Source organism: Falco biarmicus, chromosome 11 (assembly GCF_023638135.1).
Source record: "Falco biarmicus isolate bFalBia1 chromosome 11, bFalBia1.pri, whole genome shotgun sequence".
Classification (NCBI taxonomy): Eukaryota; Metazoa; Chordata; class Aves; order Falconiformes; family Falconidae; genus Falco; species Falco biarmicus.
The window spans coordinates 28165837-28188605 of record NC_079298.1 but is presented as its reverse complement, the minus strand read 5'-3'; the positions used below and the strand labels follow the sequence as shown (position 1 = coordinate 28188605).

Here is a 22769-nt window from a genome sequence, read left to right as displayed (position 1 = left end):
TAGTGTCTGCTCATGACCGTCGTTAAGCACAGGGTGGTGATTTCGGCTTGATTGCCGTCGCGTCAGGTGCCGATACCGAGACCTGGACATAGAGTCCATCGGCCCGCGTGGCTGTAGCAGCCCGGGATCTCCCAGCCAGGGTCTCCCGGCCCCGCTGCCAGCCCCCGGGAAGGTGACACGGTGCTCCGCCACTGCTCTGCGCGCCCCGGGCTCGCCTGGCCCCCCCATCCCGCAACCACGTGCCAGGCTTTTTAATGTTCCTTTATTTATTATATTTGGGGTTTAAAAAAACCAACAACTTCGGCGGGGCCGGGGTGCATACCCGGCACCGCGCACTAGGTGTCAGCGGTGCCTTCCCCGGCGCCCCTCTCGGGTGCTGGTTTTTCGCCGGCTCCCCCGCGGGGGGGTGCGGAGACCCGCGCTGGCAGCCCCCTCCCCGCCCTTCCTCCGCGCTGCGCGGCGGCGCGTCCCCGCCCCGGGGCCGGCCGGTGGCGAGGGGCGGAGGTTCCGCGGCGGCGGCGCCGGGCGCGCTGCAGGGGCAGCCCGGCCGCCGCGGGGCCGCCATGCCCGCCAAGTCCAAGTACAACCTGGTGGACGACCGGCATGACCTCCGCATCCCCCTGCACAACGAGGACGCCTTCCAGCACGGCATCTGCTTCGAGGCCAAGGTGGGCAGCGGCGGGAGGGGTCCGCGGGGGCCCCTGCCCAGCGCTCGCACCCTCACCCCCCGCGATTCCCCGTTTTCCAGCTCTCCCTTCTTGGGTTTTCTCCGCTTTCCCCGGGAGCCCTTCCCGTTGGTGTTGCCTCCTCTTCCCCAAACTCAGCTGCAAAGAGTTGGGTGAGGCTTTCCACCCATCCCGTAAGGATGTGGAAGCTGGCTAGCCGAGTCAAGCGGGAGCGGGGCCACCCTGCTGCTTCACCCCAGCATCCCTCCGTGGCCCTGCATCCCTCCACGTCTCTGCCTTGCGCTGCTTGGGGCCGTTGGCCCCAGGGAGCCGGGGGCTGTGTGCACCTTCCCGGGAAAGGGTCGCGGGCTCGGGCTTTGCCCTGCGTTCCCACCGCCGTGGGTAGTGCTGGAGTGGCGGCTGGCGGGTGGGCGGTGGGTGCCTGCAGGATGCTTTGTACCCTGGTGCTCCGCTCATGGGATAAACCCATCGTGTGCGCAGCCGGAGGAACCGCATGCCACTTGCGGTGCAGTGCAAGAGGTCAGGGCCGCCCGCCTGAAAAAAAAATCTTGCTATTTTTCCTTACCATTCTCGCTAGTGGGTTTGGCAGGAAGCGCTCTTTCTTTTTCTTTTTTTCTGTTGGGACCTCTCAGTCTCTTACTCCACTTAGACCGTGGCTTCCCGCTGGCTGAAAGCTTGCAGTCTCGGGGCGGGCTGAGAAAAAGCTGAGCTACCTGTCCGTGGGTCGGTAACGCTGGCTGGCAGTACACCGGGAAGTAGCTGACCATGGAATTTGAAAAGGGAAAACAAGATCCTTCCCTGTTTGCTGTTCCTGGGGGATACAGTTATCACACTGTTGAGATACGCAAGTGAGGTCGACTTGGAAAAACACCTGGTGTGAAATAGTTTTGAGTGGCAGGGAAGCAGGCATCTGTCACCCACTGTTTTCCTCGGAGCACATGTACTGGTAGGGGACACAGATATGGCATCTAATTGTGCACAGTGCCCTGGGGTCAAGGCTGTGGCTCATGGGAGGGTGTTGAAGTGTTGCTTTGCCCCTTTTCTCAGGGCTAGGAGGGTTCCTCTGCAGACACCATCACCCACCCGATGGCAGGCACCCTGCTGCAGAGTATAAAGCAGCAGAGTTGTTTACGGAGCAAACTTAAACCTGCTTTGCAGCTGTTTCCTGGGAAAAACTGTTCAAATTCAGCTTTTCAGCCTTTTGCTCCTGGGTTATTGGAGCCAATTGCCATTTTGTTGCTAGTACCTGCTCACCCCTCACCTGTGGGGAGGCTGCAAAGCATCTCGCCTTCTAAACCCCGTGTGCCTCTTCCATGCCTGGCTTGGGGGGTGAGGAGTGGGATGGGGCTTCAGTTGCCCCTCAGTCTGCTTGTGGCTCATCTTTTTTTCCGTGCTGCTGGGTTTGGCTGCATTAATAGGGTAGTGCGTATTAGTCTTTGTTAGCTCCTCTTTCTCTTATTTGGTATCCTGTGGCACGCGTTGATGCCAAGCACAGTCCGTACAAAACCCATCTTCCGAATTTGTGGGTTTCTCCAGCATCCCCTAATGCCAGATGCAGAATGCAGATGGCTTAGGCAATTACTCCATCCTTTTATTAGATTGCTGGAGATTAATTAAATGCTTACACTCCTTTAGTTCCTTTTATCCCCAAGAATCCGGAGCACTTAAACCAGCGCGGCTCTTGTTTCTGCCAGGCACCCAGTGCGAGTCACAAAAATGAGGAACTCTGATTTAGAGCAGAACTTTGGGGGAAGATTGAAGAAGAAAAATACTCATGTGGGGTGCTGGGACTTGTGTGCCTGTCTCCTAAAAGCCTCCTGGGATCACTGATAGTGCAGGCAGTGGGGATCCTGGTGTTACAGCCCTCAGCAGCTGGATCAGTGCTCTTTGCTCTGCCGCCTGGGATTCCTGACGAGCTTGCTTGGGGCTCACTGCAGGGGGGTAATGTGGGCTTGGGTCAGTATGTGCTGATTTATTGTTTTAATTTTTAATATTATTTGTAAACTCAGACCTACGCTGTCTGTTGCTGTCTTTAAATGGCACGTGTAGTGGATGTAGTGTGTGTTTTGGTTCATCAGTAGTTGCTGACATCCATGCTGTTGTCCCCTTTGCCTTTCTCCCAAGGGAGTCCTGGCATCCCAGGGGTGAGTGGCTGCAGGCAGTTAGGATTTGGCCATTTTCAAGCACAGAGCAATGGACTCACTCTGAAGCAAGAGGTACTGTCACACGTGATGCCATCAGGAGACTTTGTTGCTTGTCCCCGCTGAAGCCATTTGCAGCCATATGCTCTGGCACAGGGACACTGCGTCTGAGCGAAGTGTCCTCTAAGGATTATGTTAATCCATTTTCTGGACATAAATCCAATAGTTGGAAAATCCCACTCCATCTTCTTAGGAATAGTAATACATTTCACACTTTTGGATCTGTTTTCATTGGCCACCTCTCTTGACATCAAACCCCTGTGTGTCCTGGAGCCGCCTCGGCCAGGCTGCTGGGAGTCGGAGGAGCTGGCTCCAAGGGGAGGCCAGAAGTTCATTTTCTTCTGCGCCTTGTGGTCTGAATTGTTGAGTAAAATCAAAAGCCTGGCCTCTTGGTTTAGCTGAAGCGTTCAGAAGAAGGAGCTGGGAGCTGCAGCATGGCACAGGGGAGCAGACAGAAATTCCCACTTGTGCAATGTTTTTTTGATTAAATAACTGGCTATGTAGAGAGTAAAGACAGCTCGTGTCCTCCTCCACCTCTCTACGCAGCACGGCTCCTCCAGTCCGGGTGAAGAGGAGGGGGATGCAAGCTTACTCCTTATCTTCCCAAGGCCTTGGTGCTGCGGGACAAAACCCAAGGGCCATCTTGTGCAACACCAGCAATTCCGCACATTCAGAAATCATGACTCAGGCTACTCCAACGCCTCCAGAGAGATCAGTGTGTAGAGGGTATTAAGTGGGGTGTTGGAGCCTGTCTGGAGTGCCAGACCCCCTGTCTGTTTGAGTGCAGGGGTTCTGGGTGCTGCTGGGTTCGCACAGGCAAGGTGTTACTGGCCCCTGTTAAATCTGCTCTCGGCAGTTTCGCTGGGCTGGGCTCTCCTCCTGCCGTGGAGATCTCGTGGCCCACAGTGAGGTCCCACCTACCGAGTACCCATTATTTGGAAACAGCTGTCAGTCCTTCAGTCCTGAGACTCATTAATCCAGTCACAGGGCTCTAATGTACATGGTTCCCAATGAAGGGGCAGGTGGGTGCAAGGACCCTCTCTGCTGCTCCCCCATCAGCAGTAGAAGGGGCTGTCCAAGCAAACCCAGGTCCTTGGAGAGACCCACCACCTGTCGTCCGGGACTGCCAAGAGCTGGGACGAGACACGTGCTGGTGTTCCCAATCCCAGGCCTGTTTGCAGGTAGATGTGGGGCTGGAGGTTTGGGAGGATTGCTGTTCTTCTGGGCAGCAGGTGGGTTTTTTGCATATGAGTGGTGGTTCGGTTTCTTCTTTTTTTTCCCTTAAGGGATCTTGGCAACCAGGCATTTTCTCTCGTTTGTCAGTACTTTTCTCCTCTTTTGTGCGTGGGAAACTGAAGTCGAACCAAGCATCTGCTGCTGTCTATGTTTGGAGACGGGACATGAAGGAGACTTTATTCTGATTCAGTTATGCCCTTTCCTATGAACCCTGCAGCTCACCTGCCCGCCATCCTTCCGAGGCTGCAAGCGCTGGCAGTGCCTGCCAATTGCTGCAAAGATAAATCATTTATCAGGAAAAAGGATTATAGCCTCAGGTGAACACTATGCAGCGGATGCGTGTGTGTTTCCATTCCTGTGTGTATTTTCATGTACATAGGGGCTATACATGAAAGGGTTTTGAAGTGAGTTGAATTGCAGGCAGCTCCGATCAGGGTTTTAGTTCCCATCCTCTGCTTCAGGCTCCCTTCCCAGCGAGGTTCCCTTTCCTCAAGGGCTGGGAAGCTGGAGACAGGTTATGTGAAGCTCTGCACTTCTTTAGCTGGCTGGGAGAGACTTGGCAGCTTTATTTGGGGGCTGTTTGTACTGGCAGCTCTGGGGTATGGTGTGCTCTGTCAGGGCTGCTCAGCCCAGAGCAAAGCTGCTGTGTGATTTAGCCAGGGATTGCTTGCTCAAGGCTATAAATAACCTTCCCAAGTGCCACAAAAGTTCTCATCTTGAAACAGTGGCATATTTCTGCCATACTTGTTAAGTCAGTTCACAGGCTGCTTAGTGAAGCTCTTAGCAAAAAAAAAAAAAAAAACCAACAAAAAACCCCCAAACCAAAACCACCCATCTCTGCTGGGATTTGGCAGGGCTGTGCATGCCCAGACCACGGGTCCCGGCCTGGCAGCGCGTGGGCTTGGCGGATGCCAGAAGGTCCCGAGGAGGGAGCGATGGGTGTGGGATGCTCCCAGCCCTGCTGTCTGGCCGCTGCAGTGCTGGGCTTGCACATCCCATACCTGAAGGCTTGTTAAGTCCCGTAGCTGGGTGTAAGTGCAGGAAGCTTGGCCCCTGCGTGGGGGCAGCTGTGGGCGGCAGGGCTGGGTGGGTATGGAAACGGGGACGAGCGTACAGCCCTACTCTTTTGATATGGAAAAACTTCAGCTTTCCTGCTGCACCTGCTCGCTCTGGGTCCTGGTGTTCCCGCTGCAGGGCCGCTTCCTGCTGCAAAGGTGTCTGCTGTTACCACATGAGCCCTGTTTTGGCTGGCGAGAGGGGAGCGTGGGTGAGGTACACATGGCTCTGGTGGGTGCTGGGGTCTTGGGACCCTCAGAGCTCTGTTTATGGTACTCGAGCCCCAGTGCAGCTCATAGGCAGTGCAAATGATTCTAGTATCAGCAGGCAGATAAGCACTAAATATCCTTAAGGCATCAATTTGACCAGTGCTGCCCGGTGTGAGGTGTCCCAGTGCTAATGCCCGCTGTCTGGTTGCGTAGCTCTGCATGGATCTGATATGCTGCATTAAACTGCCTGGCTGCCACAGCTAGGTGCACCCTGGTTTCTCGGGGTGCAGAGCCCCATTAAGGGAGGACCGGGCAGGGCTAGAGCCCTCCAGCTCAGCAGAGGCTGCTGCACCTGCCTGCCAGGCTCAGGCTGGAAAGCCAGGGCTTTTTTCCACTGAAGTCAGCTGGCATGCTGACTTTTCCATCCCTTTTGGCCTCTGAGCCTGCACCACCACAGCCTGAATAAACTTCCCCCCATTTCCTTCCAGCGAGGCTGGGTGTTCCTGGGGCGCAGGCAGAGCTGGGGCCGTGCCAGCCCAGCCCCGTGGCTCCTCGGGCAGAGGCCGTGTGTGGGCAACCGGCAAGCGGGAGCACCAGGACAGCGAAAGTCGCAGGAACTGGATTTCTCCTTGCTTTCCCTGATGGCAGCAGCCCTGGGGGAGAAGTTCTTACCAGCCAGGCTGCAGACAGGCTGCGTGTTTCCCTGGGCGCTGGTGAAATAAAGAGGTTTCTTGGGGCACCTGGCTGGGGACTGGTGCCTGAGCACTTTGGCCCTCGCTTTGTGGCACAGCCGTGTGTCATGGTGCCAGTGTCCCAGTACCAGGTACAGCCTCACACGGCCCTGGACTCTTCAGAAATCATGGGACACTTGCACCCCGTATCTGATGTCTGCCACCCAGCTGCCGGTACATCTGGCAACTCCTTCCAGCCAAGCTGGGGTTGAAGCAGGACCCCCTGCTTGGACGAGGCTCCATGGCCCAGGGGATGGCTGTGTACACCGTGGTGCGATGCCCCAGCCTGGGCCTGATGCCAGTGTGTCTCCTCTGCCTGCGCTGCCCCGTTGCCCACCTGCCTGCAGCTCCTTTGCAGAAGCAGTGGCTCCCCATGCGTGGCAAGCTCTCTGACTCAGGGTGGCTTTTGAAGCTGGAAGCCCGGCAGCCAGCCAATCTAGGCTCCCCTGTAAGTTGGGTATGATTCAGCGCTGACCTTTGCATGCAGTGTGGGGCTGGCAGAGCAGCAGTGTGCCTCCCTCGGGAAGGCGGCAGCTCCTCTTCGGGAAGGCTTTCACTGCCCACCACTGCCCACCACCCGCAAGGGATCTCATCAACACCCCTTGGAAGGTGTCCCCCTGGCAGCGATGCAATCGGCCTTCAGGTTTCTGAAAATATCTGCCACCTGCTGTCACATAAAAAGCACCTTCTCAAGAAAATGAATTTCTGACAGAGCAGAAAAAAAGCAATATTAAACAACGTCAAGGAAAAAAGAGAAACTAAGTGACTTGTGCAAACAGTGGTTTGGCAAAGTGATCTCCTTTGTTTTCTTGTGTTATATTTTTTTCCCTCTGGCCAGGGAAGGACCAGTATTTCCCTGAACTGGACAGGTCTTTCGTAAGCCGTAGGAGGAGGGTGCGTGGTGTGGGCTGTGTCTGGGACAGACAGAGGAACCTGTTTGCAGGGGAGGGGGGCAGCAAGCAAGGTCCCCTCAGGTGCTGAGAAGCCCGGTGGGTGACAGCCACCAAGCCTGTGCAACAGCAGAGAGAGGGGCTGCCCTTTCTAGAGGCCCTGACCGATGGAAGGCTGGATCCCACGCAGGAGGATGAGGAGCAGTGGAGCACACAGGGGACCAGAAGCACCCTGCAAAAGAGGTGCTTTGTGCCTCCCTGCCCGTGCCACCGGGCGTGACGTGGCCCCGAGCAGCTCTGACCGTTTGCAATGCGAGGGCTGCCTTTGTCGGGCTGCCAGAGCGCCTCGTTACAGAAGGGACCCCCTCAGCTGCCCATTCACCAGCACTCTGAGAGGGTGGCCTTTCTTCTCCTAATTGGACCGGGGAGGAGGGGGCTGCCTGGGATTGCCCTCCCCACTGAGCCAGCCGTGCCCCCTGCTTTCAGAACATGGGGATCAGTGACCCCCTGATCCTGCCTGGCTCTTGGGTGCACGTGGGGGGCCCCCACCTCTGCCCCCCATCCCCGGCAGTGTGGTGGGGCCATGGATCTGGAGGTGATTATTTGGAAAAGCCACGTCCTGCATATGTACATATGGTTTCCTCCTCAGTTCCTGGCAGCGTGGGGAGGGTGGGCTCTTTCATGGGTTTATTTTCTTTGTCAGCTCTCTTTCACACAGCTTTATTTTCCCTCCTTTTGTCTCGGGCGCCTTCCTTTCTCCTCCCCGGGCTCAGCCCCAGCCCTGCTGCCTCCCTTTCCCGCAGGGTCGACCTGCTGGTACGGATGCTGGCATGGATGCCAGCTCGAGCCCTGGGAGCCAGGACGCCAGCCCCTGCGGGGACCAGGACCACCACCATGCCTGGCACCCTGCCTGGGGCACATAAGTTTTAAAGGCAGGCAAAAGCCTATGCCTGGGGTCTGGGAGCCCCAGTGCTCAGGGGTCCCTGGGGCTGCTGCCCAGGGAGAGGGGACCTGGGTCTCAGCGTTGGGGTGGGATAGGGGGGAAGTCCCACACCCCGGAGGCTCCGGCTGCTTTGCTGATCCTTGCCTCCGCCTTGCCTGCTTTATCCCACACCTCTTTCCGAAATGGAAGTCGGTGCTGTGAGTAGGAGGGCTGGAGGGGAGTGGAGCAGGAGCGGCCCTCGGTGCGCTTATCGCCTGCAGATCACTGGTAAATAGGGGCGGTTTCTCAGGCCATCCCTGCTCCTCGCCTGGGCAACGGTAGCTTAGCTGACAGGCTGACCTCCGAGTCCACGTTTTTGGGGGGATGCTCACCACATTGGGAAGGGTTACTCCTCTGCCGTGCAGTTCCCATGTGGGATTTCTGCCCTGAAAGCAAAAATAATCTGGGGGGACTTTATCCTTCTGTTGAGTTTTGTGAAATGTGCGAAAAATACCTGGAACCGGAGGGAGAGGTGGGTGTGTTTGGAGCTGTGAGGACAGTAATTGTGTGGAGCGAACCCACACTGGGGCTGGAGCTGCCATGGGCTCTGGCAGGGGCACACTCCCGCGGAATGTGGGATGCAACAGGATGCCCTGGAGCCCAGGCTTAGGAGAAAAGGTGAATCCTGCATGGTTTATGTCCCGCGCCCCTTGGTTTGGGTACACGTGAACGTGCGCTGGAGGGGAATAGCTGAATAAAGGGGTGTAGATAGGACAGCATCAAGACATTCCTACTGTTGGTGCTGTTTCCCAGGAGGGCCATCCAAGGAGGTGCTGCCTGGTTCAAGGTGGTGTCTGGCTTCTGCTCCATCACTTGCTTATGAGGCGACCCAGCCCTGCCGGGGTCCCCCATACAATTATGGGCATGACTGAGTGTGGCTGCTGGCCAAGGTTGTGGTTGTCAGCCAGGAGGTTGGCATTGCTCGAATTCGTGTGGCTGTGGGGGCCAGTGGTGGATGAGGCCGTCTCCTGCCCTGCTGATAGCTGCCGATGCTTGCCCTGTCCTTGCACGTGGCTGTATTCTGCGCCCGCCTGGGGAAGGAAAATGCAGGGAAAAGAAAAACGATTACCCCTCTGGTGGCAGTGACCTCATGCTGTCGGGAATAGTTGGAAGGAGGCAGATATCCTCTGGCTGCAAATGGCTCTCCCTCTCCTCGTCTAAGCTATAGTCTGCCTTGCAGGTGCATAGGAAGCAGTGCCGGGCAGTCCCACCCAGAGAGCAGCGTGGGGAGGCCGGGTGGGAGAGGTGCTGAGCAGCTGAGATGTTCACCTGGCAGGGGATGGTGGGGGAAGGTCCTTCCTTACGTGCTGCACTGTCATCGTGTGCCCAGGGCTCTGGCTGCCTCAGCCCTCCTCACCTCCTACTTTTTATTGATGATTTCCAGACTTTATGTAAGAAAAGAGAATCGACTGATGTCAGAGATGCCTCTCTTAATATGGCCTGAACCTTTGAAGAGGTGGGAAGGCTCTGCTTAGGGGATGTGACTGAAAATTTATCAAAACCTGTGCTTTTGCAGTCGTGTGGTTGGGGTCTGGGCAGTTAATGTTGCCGTTGCCGGTGGTGTGCATCGTGGGCTTTAATTCCTGCTTACATAAAGCTGCCCTGCACCGTGGCAGCCTGCTCAGCACGTGACAAACATGCCAGCTGTTTGGTGTTTATTTTTATATCCTCTGTCTTCACATCTACTCTCAGCACTGACTGCCCGGTGCCGGCCGCTGGATGCCTGCCTCTGTCTCCACCCCAGGCAGCTGGGGCTGGCCATGCTGGGTGGTTGGGCTTGTCGAGTTTGTGGTGCAGACGTGAGGGTGAGCAAGGAGGGCTCTCTGGGACAGCATGCACACACTAAGCCCAGGCAGGGTCACACAGCCCCCACACTGTGCCCTCAATAGAGATGGCAGCAGCGTCCCAGCGGAGAGATGCTGGCACTCCCGTGGCAATGCTGGGTGAGAAATAACCCCTCTCCACAGCCCCTTCCTGTGCGGTGACCCCAGCACATGTTCAACCATGTTAACTACTGGTGCTTGAAACCAGTGACCTGGGTTTTCACGGTGCCAGTGAAGGTTATGGCCGTATTCACAGGAACATAGAGCCCTGCCAGCTTTAGTGCCTGTGCTGCGCTGCCGAGGGTTACGTCAGCGCTCATGTCGAGATGAGGCGTGGGAGCACAGGGGGCTAGTAAATAGACTCAAACCACTTTTCTTCTAACTACACGTTTTTAGCGCTCAGCTTTGACTCTTCATCGCTTGTCTGTTTTCTGATCCTTCTTCTGAATCTGCCCTCTTCTATTTTATTTTTAAAAAGGTTTTTGTTCGGCATCTCTCTGTGCTGGGTCACAGTGGTGCTGCCTTTGGTCCCCTTTGAATAGCAAAGCGGTTCCTTTATTCTGGAGGCTTGGCCTGGAGGCTCAGCATTGCTGCAGAAACAGCCAAGGGTTTGACAGTGCTGTAATTAAATACTGAAGGGCCTGTCACAGGACAGGTTGCCCCAGCTATTTTAGGGATATTCCAATATCCAAGTCTCTAATAGATGACTCGGTGCAGCCGAGGGGATATTGGCTTATACCTATGTACTTTGGTTGCGGCATAGATGAATGAGTCCTGCTGGCCTGATCACTGAAGTTATTTTCCTTTTAGAATAAGGGCTGCTGAATTCTTGAAACATTGCAGTGAGGGAACAGCTTCATGGTGGGAGGCGTGTAAGGCTTCAGGTGCAGTGGGCAAAACACCACCTGTTCCCCAGAAGTGTCCCTGGGTTCCTTCCAGGCATGCCATCGAGGCCGTGGTGGGACTATGAGGTTTCCAGTGCCATGGAAACTCAACTAATCTGCTGTTTCTTTCCCCCCAGTACATCGGGAGCCTGGATGTGCCGCGGCCAAACAGCCGGGTGGAGATTGTGACGGCCATGCGGCGGATCAGGGTGAGTGTGGTGAGGATGCTCGTTCCACTTCTGCGTTGGGGTGGTGGGTGCACCGATCCGCCCTCTCTGCTTACAGCCTTTACTTGCATAAATCCTGTTCTCCAGGTTATTCATAACTCTGTATTTTTCACCGTCCTTCTGTCCATTGAGATCTCCATGTAATCCAGCACGATGCCTGCAAGCTTTATGTGCCACACCGTCAGTTTGGAGCATCCCTAGCGCTGGCTGTCCCCTGTGGTACCTGGGCATCCCGTGTGCCGTGGTAGCATGTCTGCAATTTGGAGGATTTCCTCATGCATCAGTCCCAATTAAAAAATAATAGCAAACTACTTGTGGAAGAGGTCTGTTTGTGTTTTACTGCTTGTGTCAATGCTTCAGCTGCATGAGAATTTGGGCACTGCCTGGATATGCCAGCAGGTTAGTGCCTGGTAAATGGCAGTGTGCAAATTAAAGTGCTGAGTAATGAGCTGCTGGGGCCAGCCAGCAGCGAGCTTGTTTAACAGCAAGTAGGTCAGGGGATGTCATCTGGTAATGAAGTCATCTGGCTTCCCAAAATACTTATAGCCAGGGTGCGGGGTGCTCTTGCCATGTAACGCTTGGCTGATAGCCAGGAGAGGAGCTTTTCTTGTGCTCCCTGGCCTCTCGCCTGCAAACTGGAAGGTGTTCAGGGGCAGACTGGGTGGTGAGCAAACCACACACCCGGGGAGCTTGCTGCCCCCAGGGTTAAAACAGCACAAGCCTGACTGCTTTTCGAGGTATGAGACAGCCCTTTGGTTGGACCTTGGTCTGGCATACATGGTGGTATGGCCATAGGCACAGGGAATTTGGTCTGCTCCGTGGGTCACAGCAAGGGGTCTCCCCTGTCTTCCAGGGGTGGCTCTCTCCTTGGAATAACATTCTTAACTGGAAGGAACTGAGGATGCTTGCAGGGATGTTGAGTAATGGATGAGCTGTCTTTCTGGTGGCCTCATGGGATCCTCTAAGCACCGGACCTGCTCGTGCAGCTGAGCAGCCCTACCAGGGCTCTGCTGTCACCCTGCTCCTCTCTCAGCCCCTTCTGTGGACTCAGGCTATAATCTCGTTTTCCCTTTTCTCATCACCAGTGGAAGAGAGGAGTATCATATCCCAAGAAGAGAAGTATTGTATCGCAAGGACACAGATTGCAAGACTCATCTGTTTCAAATTTTCAGGGTGTAAATACTTTGTGGGCTTTTCTCAACAGCTTTCCTACCCCTTGCCCTGTCCTCTTGGTGGTGAACGTTGTGGCCACTGCACAAGCTGGGAAGTCCTTTCTGGCATTAGGTTTGCTCACCTTGGTTCCAGATGAGGTTTGGGGCAGAACAACTGTTACGGTGTCAAGAGCTGTTATAAACAGCTGTTTCCTTCCCTGCCTTTCAAGATAAGACTTTTGAAAGAATGCAGCTCCACCCCAAAAAATCATGTAACTCCACAGCTGTATGGGAGAATGGGCACAACTTTGGGGGCTTAAATAAACCCTAGGTAGAAAAAAAAACCCAAACACCAAAACATCCTTGTTGACAAATATAAATAAACTTAACCATAGTCGAGAAAATCCATAGGTAAAGCTCTGAATGGGCAGGGGAAGGACACAAATTAGGGTAAAATAATGATTTCTCATGGTGAATGATGTGCTTGAAACGTGTGCTCAGGCTTCCCTGACCTAGTGTAAGGCAAGAGAGATGCAAGTCATTGAAAAACCGTGATTTTGCAGATCAGATCTGCCAGGGAGACTTTTAATGCCTGTTTATTTGTTATGGTGTGCTGTTTGTGAAGAGGATGCCAAGATGGTTTGTTTTATGGAAATTTAGTCCTGTAGCCCTTCCCTGGTTTCCCATGTTTTGTGCTGGCCTTGCACCCAGCAGCAAGATGTTACTGCAGCATAGCAAGGGCATTTGTTGGCTGAGCTGGGTGCTGGAAGCTGGTTTCAGTTTGGCTGGAGGTCAAGGAATGCATGTTCTTAAAGCAGAAGGGTAGTTATGTTCTTCAAGGAATAAAGTAATCCCAAAATATTGATATGGGGAAACCAGAGGAAGAAAAATTTTATTTAGGCACAGAAAGCAAGCAATGGGAGATGGTCAGGTGCAAGCTGCAGTGGTTCTGCATGTGGTGTGTGAAGCAGCTGCTGTCCCTGAGGTTTGTATGGATTTTAATGCAGTCCTTGGTTTAGGAAGAAAGTGCTGTGTCCCAGTTTGTTCTGAGTTAGTGGCTGCTGGTGAAGGAGGGGGACCCTCGCTGGCTGCCCTGCTGCTGCAGCTCCCCTTTCTCAGTGCTGCCTTCGCCCTAGCCGCTCGCTGGGCTTTGCCTCTGTTTACTAAATGATAAAAAAAAATGATCCTGTCAAGAAGTGAGGAAGCATGCTGCCTGGCTGTGAGGGTCCCGAGGGGGAGAGCGCCCTGGAAGACCCCTGTGCTGGGCTGGGAGCAGGGAGGGATGGGGCCATGAGCAGCAGCAGCTCCTGCAGTGCTGCCTGCCCTCTCCTCCCTGGCAGCTGGGACTGCAGGGCAAGTGCCTCAGGCCTGGCTGATCCCAGCGTCCTGGTTAGGTGGAGACCTGACCCTTTGGGGGCAAAGAGGAGAACACAGCATAGCCAGCATTGCTGGAATTCCTGCTCCGGCAGGGCCCTGCTGCCACTCTCCCTAGAGCAAAGCAGAGCAACGACTGTGGGCAGAACGGCTCCACCAGAGCAATATATTTTTATATATATATCTAAAGCCCAAATCTGGTCCCTTTCGTGGGTTGGATTGAGAGGGGTTTCATACAGGGCATCAGTGTTGCAAAGCAGGGGTGCCATCCCCTTCCTACCCCCAGCTGAAGGGCTGGCAGTGGCATGGCCATGGTGACTGCACTAGCTGCAGGGAGAGTTTCTGTCCAGAAGCAGGAGGATGTTGGAGAATTCCCGGGATTCTTACAGCTCAGGGGAGAGAGGAGGGAAGGGGAGGTGCTCAGCCAGCTGCCTCTGCCTTCCTGCTTTTCCTGCTTGAAATGCGTGCTCGGGCTTCCCTGATATAGAGTAAGACAAGGGAGATGCAAGTCATTGAAAGGCCATGGCTTTGCAGCTCAGATCTGCCAGAGAGACTTTTAATGTCTGTTTATTTGTCGCTGGGCTTTCCTGGGATATCAGCTGGGGTTGTTAGAGACACAGCCCCATCCTGCTCTGTGTCTTGGTGCAAATCCCTAGCCCTGAAAGGACTCGGTGGAATGGGACATTAGCCGTGCCAAGGATGCACTTGGACAGCAGTTTTGCAAGCTGCAGCTTTCCTCCAAAGCCTACATCTTCTGGCTGTTTGCTGCAGCTTTCCATCAAAGCTATGTCTTCTGGCTTTCCTGCAGATCACTGATTGCCATGTCAGTACTCATAAATACAACAGGCAAGGACTTGTTTTCCTGGCAAGTGGCTGGGCTTGTGTCTGTACAACTGAATCCCTTCTCCTCATCATCCCAAAACAGGGTGACCCGGTCTGTGTTGCTTCATGCCCTGCACTGCTGGGGTAGGTTGGCCTTCAGAGTGCTCTTTGGCTCCTCAGGATGCAAGGTGTGAGAAACCAATCCGTAAGTCCAGATAGTTACCTGTTGGGCACCTGAACATCAAAAAATCCTAAGCTCAACAGTAATTAAATGGTTGTTAAAGCTGCAGCCAGCCTGTCCTGTTGGGGTGTGCCCGGGGGATCTTCCTTGCCCAGGCTCTCCTGGGAAGCAGCAGCCCAGAGGTCACAGTGCTCTTCTGCTCTGCGCCGGTCACGGGCAAGGCTTGAGAAACTCACATGGGAGCTCATGAGAGTGGTCTGGGACAGGTCGTACACCCATCAGTTGCCAAAGAGGGTGTTATGGTACGGGAGAGCAAGAGCCCAATTGATGCATCTTCCCAACCATGAGGACTATGGGCAGTTTAAAGTGCCTGAGCTAGCTGCAAGACATCCTTTCTTGTTTTCTTTTCTTTCCAGAATGGCTAAGCACATGGGGCCCTAAATGGCAAGGATAACTGTATATTTTTCATGTTGTCGTGATGTAAATATATGCAAATGCTTTCCTCTTTGTGCTCCTGGCATGTCGCCAGTGCTACCTGGCTGGGGCTTGGTGCGGTCGTTCTAGAGAATTTGGAATGATCCTTTTTTTGCTGCTTGGATTGCTGAGTGCAGCTTTAATCCAGGTTTTCTTTGGTGCCAGAAAGGATGAAGTCCTATATAGGCACTTCTTAAAAGCTGCTTCTGTGGAAGTCTTCTGCAAGCCTGTTTCTGGGAAGCGTCCAGCTGAGTTTTGCAGGCTCAGAACAAGGAGACATTTAAAGTATTTTAAAATCTAGCTCCTCTACGCCTCCTACTCTGTCAGGTACATCTGATCTTGTGGAACTTATGCTGCTTTGCATAGCTGAGCTCTGATTTAGCAAATTGGCAAAATTGCTGAATTTCAACAAGCTTGTTTAAAGCTAGATTTTGCATCCTCTGCTAAGCCACATGCACAGTCGGACTGGTGTGAAAATTAGTGCATGCGGGCAGTTATTTGTGTAGAGCACCTGGTGTAGTTTGAGCTCATTTAATTAAAATATTTCTGAGATATCCCTGTTCTGCCATGGCGAGTTTTTAAAAGCGTTGGGTCATTTACAATGATGCCTTCCTTTTTTTCCTTTTTTTTGGTTTTTTTTCTTTCATCATGCAACGAGCAGCATGGATGTCCCTGCTGTAAAGCAGAGCAGGATTTGAAAGTGAGCTGGCCCTGCGTGCAAGAGCCCTGCCTGGGGGCAGCCCACCCCTGGCTGCCCGTGGGGGACCTGCAGGCAGGCAGCAGGCTGGCCAGGAGATGCTCAAGCTTTGGCCTCCCGAAAAGCTCAGCCTGCTCTTTGCCAAGGCACTCGGCGCAAGGTGAATTATCGCCGGGCTAATGACTTGATGTGATTATCCCAGATGAACAAGATTACGTTGTATTAGATCTGGGAGGAATCGAAGGGATATCTGTAATAATTTCAATTGCTCTTTCAGTGCTCTGACAATCGCAGTAAAAAGACTGAAGGCTTCCGGGCAAGTTCATTGTATTTCTCCCGGCACCACCAACGCCACTTAACTTCTTAATGAAATAACGGCTAGTCTGCTCTTGCTACCAACGTGCTGCCTACTTGATTGCATGAAATAGGTCAGGATCTCATCCTGTGGTTAGTATTTAATGAATAAACTGATTAAATTAGTACCCAGATTCACTGGAGCAGCCTTTTAACCAAGACTACCTATAGGGGAGGGATGGTTTCCAGGAGAGCTGGCCAAAGCGTGGTGGCCCTGGCTTTGCTCTCTGTTTTAATACCATGGCCAGGGTGCGGCAGGTGCTTTCCAGTGATGCTTTGAAGGTTACTGGCAGTGTTAAGTAGTGTGAGTTGTACATAGGCTCTGTTGTAATGCATGTGTAGTAAAATTAGAAGTTGAAGGAGGTGAATGATTCCATGTGGCACAGGGCAGGCATCTGAACTGGTAAGAAGGTGTGGTGTGAGACATTAACGATGGAAAGCAAGGTCTGAGCCCCTGGGGAAGCCAGGTGGGGATGAGGCTTTGGGCACTGCTTGCCAGAGGGACTTCGGAAAGGCACTCCCGGGCAGATGTGAGCAAGTATTGCCTGTGCCGGCTGTCTGCCAGGCTTGCTGGGTCACGCAGTGGCAGGAATGACTGGGCTCAGCCAGATGTGCAACATGATGGGTCCCGAGGAGACGAGGAACAGGCACGTTCCTCTTCCCCCAGTAGCTGGCCTCATAAATAAGTCATGATAAGCTCATTGTCTGTTGGCTTTCAGCAGTACCTTAGCTAAGAATCCTCTGCTAGGGTTGGGGCAGCAGCACGTCCCTTGTGGCCAGTCTCCAAACCATGGTGGGGAGGGGAGCTTGGTGGCAGGGGGTCCAGCCTGGGAAAGAGCAGGGGGTTCCCAGCCAGACGGAGAGCTCAGTTGTGGAACCAGTGAGGATGAAGGAAACCGTAACCCAGGTGGGGGAGAGTGCTTTGGGAAAGCTAGTGAGCCAGGAGGTGCATGCTGGCACGTGGTCTTCCCCATACCTCCTGTCTCTCTGAGGAGCTCAGCACTTCTGATCTGGGCGAGTGTCCCAGGGGCAGGCAGTGCTCTGGCAGGAACACATCAGCTGACACTGGGCATGCCAGTGCAAGCAGTGATGCCCTGGTGGGCGATGCTGGCCTGTAGCCAGTCAAATGCCTTTGAGAGGGCTGGAGCCAAGTAGGCACTGAGCCTGGGGTGGGACTGGAGCTGCTGGCAGAAAGCTGGGAGGCAGCAGTGCTTTGTGTCCTCTGCATCTCTGTCACACATCCTTGCCCTGTGTTTGCTTGGGTTGGCCTTTCCTCGGCTGGGCTTCCTTCTCTGAAAGCCGGCAGTGGCTCCCTGTGACTCATCTCACTCCCAGGCTGGGGGCTTTCCCCACCGGCACTCGCCGTGAGTCAAGTTACCAGCTTGCCGATGCCTGAGCCATTGGCAAGTGTCTGCTGGGAGCTGAAGGGAGAGGACGGGGAATAACATCTGCCAGGCTCCCTGAGCATGGGGGGGAGGGCAGACCTTCGCATTGCTCCTTCTCAGCCAGGTGCTACTCTGCCAGCTCCCACCCCCCCTCTAAATTCATGGCCAACACCTAAAGTCATTTCACAAATGTCTGTCCCCTTGTGTGCCCTTGTGCTCCCTCCTCTCACTCCTGCTTCATGCGTGTTCTTCCTTGGAAACGTTACTTCAGGCAGGCTGTAAGTATTGCACTGATGGGTTTCGTTACCTGTTGGGCTCAGCAGAGCACGTGCAGGGGTGTCACTGTGTGCTGGAGAGGTGCCCCCGGCTTTCCGTGGCTCCTTCCTTTGAGGCTCCCATATTGCACACGCGGTTTTGGTAGCACAGCAGGCCCAGTTCAGTGCCAGGGCTCAGCTGCACTGGAAGCAGGGCAGTCTGGTGCTGCAAACCTTGCTTTCTGCGGGAACGTGGCGTAGCTGGAGCACTGATGCACAGAACCTTCTGCAAATGCTGTGGAAGCTGCCAGCGGTGCCCAGGTCGCCCTCCTGCTCCCTGTGTGCCTGCTCTGGCTTTTCCTCCTGCCAAGAAAGGAGTGATGTGTTACATGCTCTGGCTCACGGGCATGAACGGATTTAGCCTGGCTGTCAAGGGGGAGGTCTGCAGCTTGCTCTGGGAGCTTTGGGGTCACGAGGGCACTAGTAATTGCTGTTTCTGAGGGTTTGAAGAGTGCTTACAGAAACCATTGTCCTTTGATAGCTCTCTGCTCCTTCTGCAAGGTGACAGAGCTGCCTTTGATTGCCTGACCCTCTCACCTGCATAAACCTCTGCAGAAAGTATTATTACTGAGGGAAGGGACTGTGTTCAGTGTCACCAGCCGTAATGCACCCAGCTCAGTGCTCTCCAGCCCCACCACTGTCACGAAGAGGTGACAGTCTCTTCTACTGCTAGAAACTTGCTAGCAAAGATAACATCTCCACTTACCTTTGCATTTTAGAGTAAATTCCAAACTGCATTGTAAGAGGGAGCTCCTGGCAGACCTGAGAGGTGGTTGAGAGGAGAAATGGGTTTGAGAGGGGTACGCTGAGGTATGGCTGATTTCAGGGTCTGCAACTCATCCTAGCATCTCCCAGCACTTCCCTGAGCAGCACAGAAGGTGCCAGAAAGGAGTTCTGTTGGTAGTTCTTACACTGCCCCGGTAGCCAGATGAAAAGCACCACAAAAGTTGGGCTACCTGCTTTCTGGGCTGAGATGGGGAACCGCTGACTTTTGTACTCGGCCGGAGAAGAGAGCTGGACCCATCCCTCTTTTCCAGTTCCTTTGAGGGTGTGTCTCTTCACACCCATGGCATTGCTTTTATTTGGAGGTTTTTTCTTCTACCACAACATGGAATTTTCCTGTGTTTTTTAATATATCAGGGCTTTCATCGGTTTGCTGCCACAATGGCAGCATTTTACTCTTGGGATGGAGCGGGGTCCAAGTGCTGCCTTGTGCTGAACACTGGAGTTTACGGACCTGAGCAGGAGAGACATGGGCAGCCCTATCCTGGGCAGCTGCCTCTTCCAGCCAGGCATGAGTGTGTCCAGAGATGACGCCTGGCTCTTGCTCTGTGATTAGGGGGAGAAATAGCTTAGGAAAAGGAGAGCAAAGAGTAAAAAAAACACTAATAAGCAGGGGGTCACAGGTCAAACAGTATTTAGTATCTGTCTTATGGATGAGAAACTGAGGCATGGGGAGACTAAGTGACCTGCCAGACTCCTTCCGAGGGAGGCATCTCTGCGCAGGGAACCGGACTGAATTAAAATCAAACCAAGCTGAAGCCAACACTTTACATGCTACTCTTGTGTGTGATTCTTTCTGCTCTCGTGCTTCCCTGCCAGTCCTGGAGGGCCAGGGACCTCTTTATTTAATTTGTTGAACTGTTCTCTGCTGCATCACCTTAGAAGAGAGGCAAAACGCAGATTTACAGCCATGCAAAAAAATGCCACGTGCCCCAGTTTCTTCACTGTTAAAATAAATTTTTGGTGGTTTTAGCTTGTTGCGGCAGGAAGATGTTCCAGGGGATGCTGTACACCAAACAGCCGGGGGGAAGAGCAGTGTCAGAGCCTGCCTTGCAGCCTGCAGCAAGGTGCGAAGGATTTTGGCACGGGGGTTTGTGGCTGTGAGAGCTGTAAGGGCGGGTGCGTAACGGTGTGTTCCTGCGGTGTGCGGGAGCAGAGGAAAGGATCGCATCTGTTTTAAGTGGAGAGGCTGCAAAAACTATTGTGTGCGCTGGTCTGTGGAATGGATCTTGTTTAATTATAGAGCTGGTGGAAAGGATGTGTCTATTGTAGGACAGCAGAACAAGCACAGCTGAGAACAAGATAAAGGAGCCGAGTCCTCTCCCAGTCCTAGCGGAGAAGGGCTGTAGCCTGCAAAGCGTGATGAAAGCCCTGGAGGTCCCCTGCCGCCTTCTGCCTGCACCTCTCACCCTGCGGGGAGGCCGTCACGGCCGTGCAGGAGCTGCTGCTGCTTCTCGGCACGGCACTGCAGCCACAGGCCGGGTCCCCGGCTGCCCCGCTGCCCCCATAGACGATAGTCGGTGGGTGAAGCAATGTGCTTCAACTGGGATTTTTGGAGGGATTGGACTTTCCCAGGCTGGAGTGAAGTCTACCCTGGGCAAAGATGCTACATGAAGAATGTAGCCAAATTTGAATGAATTTTCGGAGAAGAAAACCTTCTCAGGTCAGTCTTCCCCAATGGAGAATGAGGATCCTAGTGGTTCTTAATCTGTCACTTGGTTTTCACCAGCCTGAGTTTAACATGGTGAGAAAAGGCCCAGCCAAATCAGTTCTCCTTGCCATATGCTTGCCTATGGAAACTGCAGATCCCTTTCAGTGGAAACTGTAAAAATCGGCCTGAAGCAGGTATTCATTGCAGGAAACTGCAGCAAAGAAGGTTAAATTTCATCTTAACTCTTCAACTGAGAACAGCCCCGTTCACAGTAAAACTGTGATGTTTACAGTGTTGTTCTTGGATTGCAATAGTGATATGCATTATAAAGAGCCAAGGCCTTTTTCCCCTCCAAGGCCTCCAGTTTTGTTTTGGCATTTTGCTCCAATGACATTTTGTTACTCCCTCTTAACATGATGGATGGGACTGTGCTGGACTCCTTCAAACACTCCCTGATCCCAAGGAATTTCGGGGATGCGTGCGTATCTCTCCAGTACTGGAAACACAAAGAGCACGTCTCTGCTGACCTCTACATGCGTGCTAAGGAATCCTTAGTATCTAAAAAAGAGCAATCTGGAGTAATTGGCCCAAAGCTGGTGGTGAGTGTGATTCAGGGTGCAGGTCCTGTTGAGCTTTCTGGGAAGACAGACGCATCTTTCTGTGGTTTGAACGGGTCTGACTTCAACTCCCAGTTAGTCAATCTTCTCCATTTGCCTAAAGTCAAAGACCCTTCGATGTGCCGAAGCTCTCCCCGAGTCCCAGGTCTCAGCTGTGGACAAGTCCCCCCCCAGCCTACTCTTTAGATAAGCTGAGTGGAAGGAGTTTGTTTTAACCTCTGGCACTTCAGAGTCTGAGAAACCTGCCTCATGTTCCTGTTGCTTTTTTCTAAACTCTTTTCTGTTGCTTCAAGTGTATGATAAAGCAGAACGTTTTATGTCAGGATGGGTATTAGTAGTGATTCCAGCAGTGGCATGTTTTGAGATAGTATCACCTTGCTGTTTTGCTACATGTTGCCCTGCTCATGTGCCCAGGACCACACGCTCTTCAGTGTCCTTTCCACTGGGTGACTCCTATCAATGTCTCCAGGGGTTTTTTAGGATGCATTTCTGCATCATGTGGATGCAGCTTCTGTTCCTTTTTCCTTTGGGAGGCTGCTTGGCCAGTGCCATGTAAAATCAACCTGAAATGAGTGGATGCTGAATTCCTGTACACTTGACATGGAGAGCAAATACTCTTTTTTTCTTCCAGACCTGCATAAAAGTGAGCATTGCTGTGCTCCCCTCGCCATGGGGTTTCCTGGAAGCACAGCACCATTTTGTCACCTGTCTGTCATTGCTTCATTTGGGGCTCCACCAGTGAGGTGGATTTTAGCCCCTTAATCTGGGCTGTGTGGTCACTTTAGATAAAGTTTTTTGTCAAAACGCACGCAAAGGGGGAAACGGCCATGTATTCTCTTCAGTTTCTCAGCCAGACTGATGGGTTTGTGAAGTACACACTTAATTTCAATGAGATAGTTCAGGGTTTCAACTTGCATAGAACTCATGCTGTGCCAAGTTGTACTGCAATCCTTTTGCTAGATATGAAGTCCTGTGCTGGCTGTTTTCTAACTCTGCCTAAAGTCTTGGAGCTTTTATTAGCTTGGAAATTTTTCTGTAAGTCTTTCTAGATCTCTCTAAAGGACGTTCTTCTGACTTGTTGACTAACGTGTAGAATGTAGTGAATGATTTTTAATACCTGCATTAGTTATTGCTGAAATAGGAACCGTGAAACAAGTGTGATACGAATCATTACCTCTTTTCTCCAGTTACAACCCAGAAACATCGTTGAGCACTGCCAGCATCTAATGAGCCCCACAGGGCTGGCTTGTTTCTGCTGTGCCGAGCATTTAATGCTGCTGCTCATTCATTCTTTATTAATTGTCTGAATTTCATAATTGCTGATTTAGTTACACTGTTACCAGCTTGCCTTCCTTCCGTTCATCACTGTATTTAGTAGGGCCTGTAGCCATAGGATGAGGGGTAATGATTTTAAACTCAAGGAGGGTACATTTAGATTAGATATTGGGGAGAAATTCTTTACTGCAAGGGTGTTGAGGCACTGATGCAGGCTGCCCAGAGCAGCTGTGGATGCCCCATCCCTGGAAGTGCTCAAGACCAGGTTGGACAGGACTTGGAGTAACTTGGTTGGAAAGAGATGATCTTTAAAGTCCCTTCTAAACCAAACCATCCTATGATTCTGTAATTCCACCTGGCTGTTCTCATCTGCCTTCTCAGCTGGTCTTACTCAAGCTTTTTATGCAACTGTGGGAGAGCAGCTCTTTGGTGAACAGTAGAAAAATACCAAAATAAATCCTGTATTTCACAACTTAGGGTGTAAATCTCGCCGTGTTCTGATTCGGCTCGCTTTGCTGAGCTGAAACCTTTCTGAAGCACTGCGTGGGCATGTTCTTCTGGTGCCCCTCTCTTTCTCACCTACTTGGGGCGACTCCGCGCTCTCCTGCAGTGTCAGCCCGGTCTCCAGCCCCCTGCGTGGGGGTGGCGATGATCTCAGCTGCCTTGAGGCAGGGTCCCTCTTAGAAAGAAAGCATTTGGGGAAGAAAGCTAATCTTGAACACAGAAATGTTGTTTTCCTGCTGAGGCGGTGGAAGATGCCCAGCTG

At 53.0% G+C, this 22769-nt stretch overlaps 1 protein-coding gene across 2 annotated transcripts in view; it reads left to right on the top strand.

Annotated features, from left to right (window-relative positions):
* The first annotated feature begins 477 nt into the window (after positions 1–477).
* NOS1AP (nitric oxide synthase 1 adaptor protein) overlaps positions 478–22769 on the top strand; it is a 43730-nt gene continuing 21438 nt past the window's right edge. For both annotated transcript variants that reach the window (XM_056356226.1, XM_056356225.1), the window contains exons 1-2: positions 478–668; positions 10836–10907. In XM_056356226.1, the coding sequence (XP_056212201.1) occupies positions 564–668; positions 10836–10907 (177 nt within the window). In that variant the 5' untranslated portion in view covers positions 478–563. The remainder of the gene's footprint in view (positions 669–10835; positions 10908–22769) is intronic.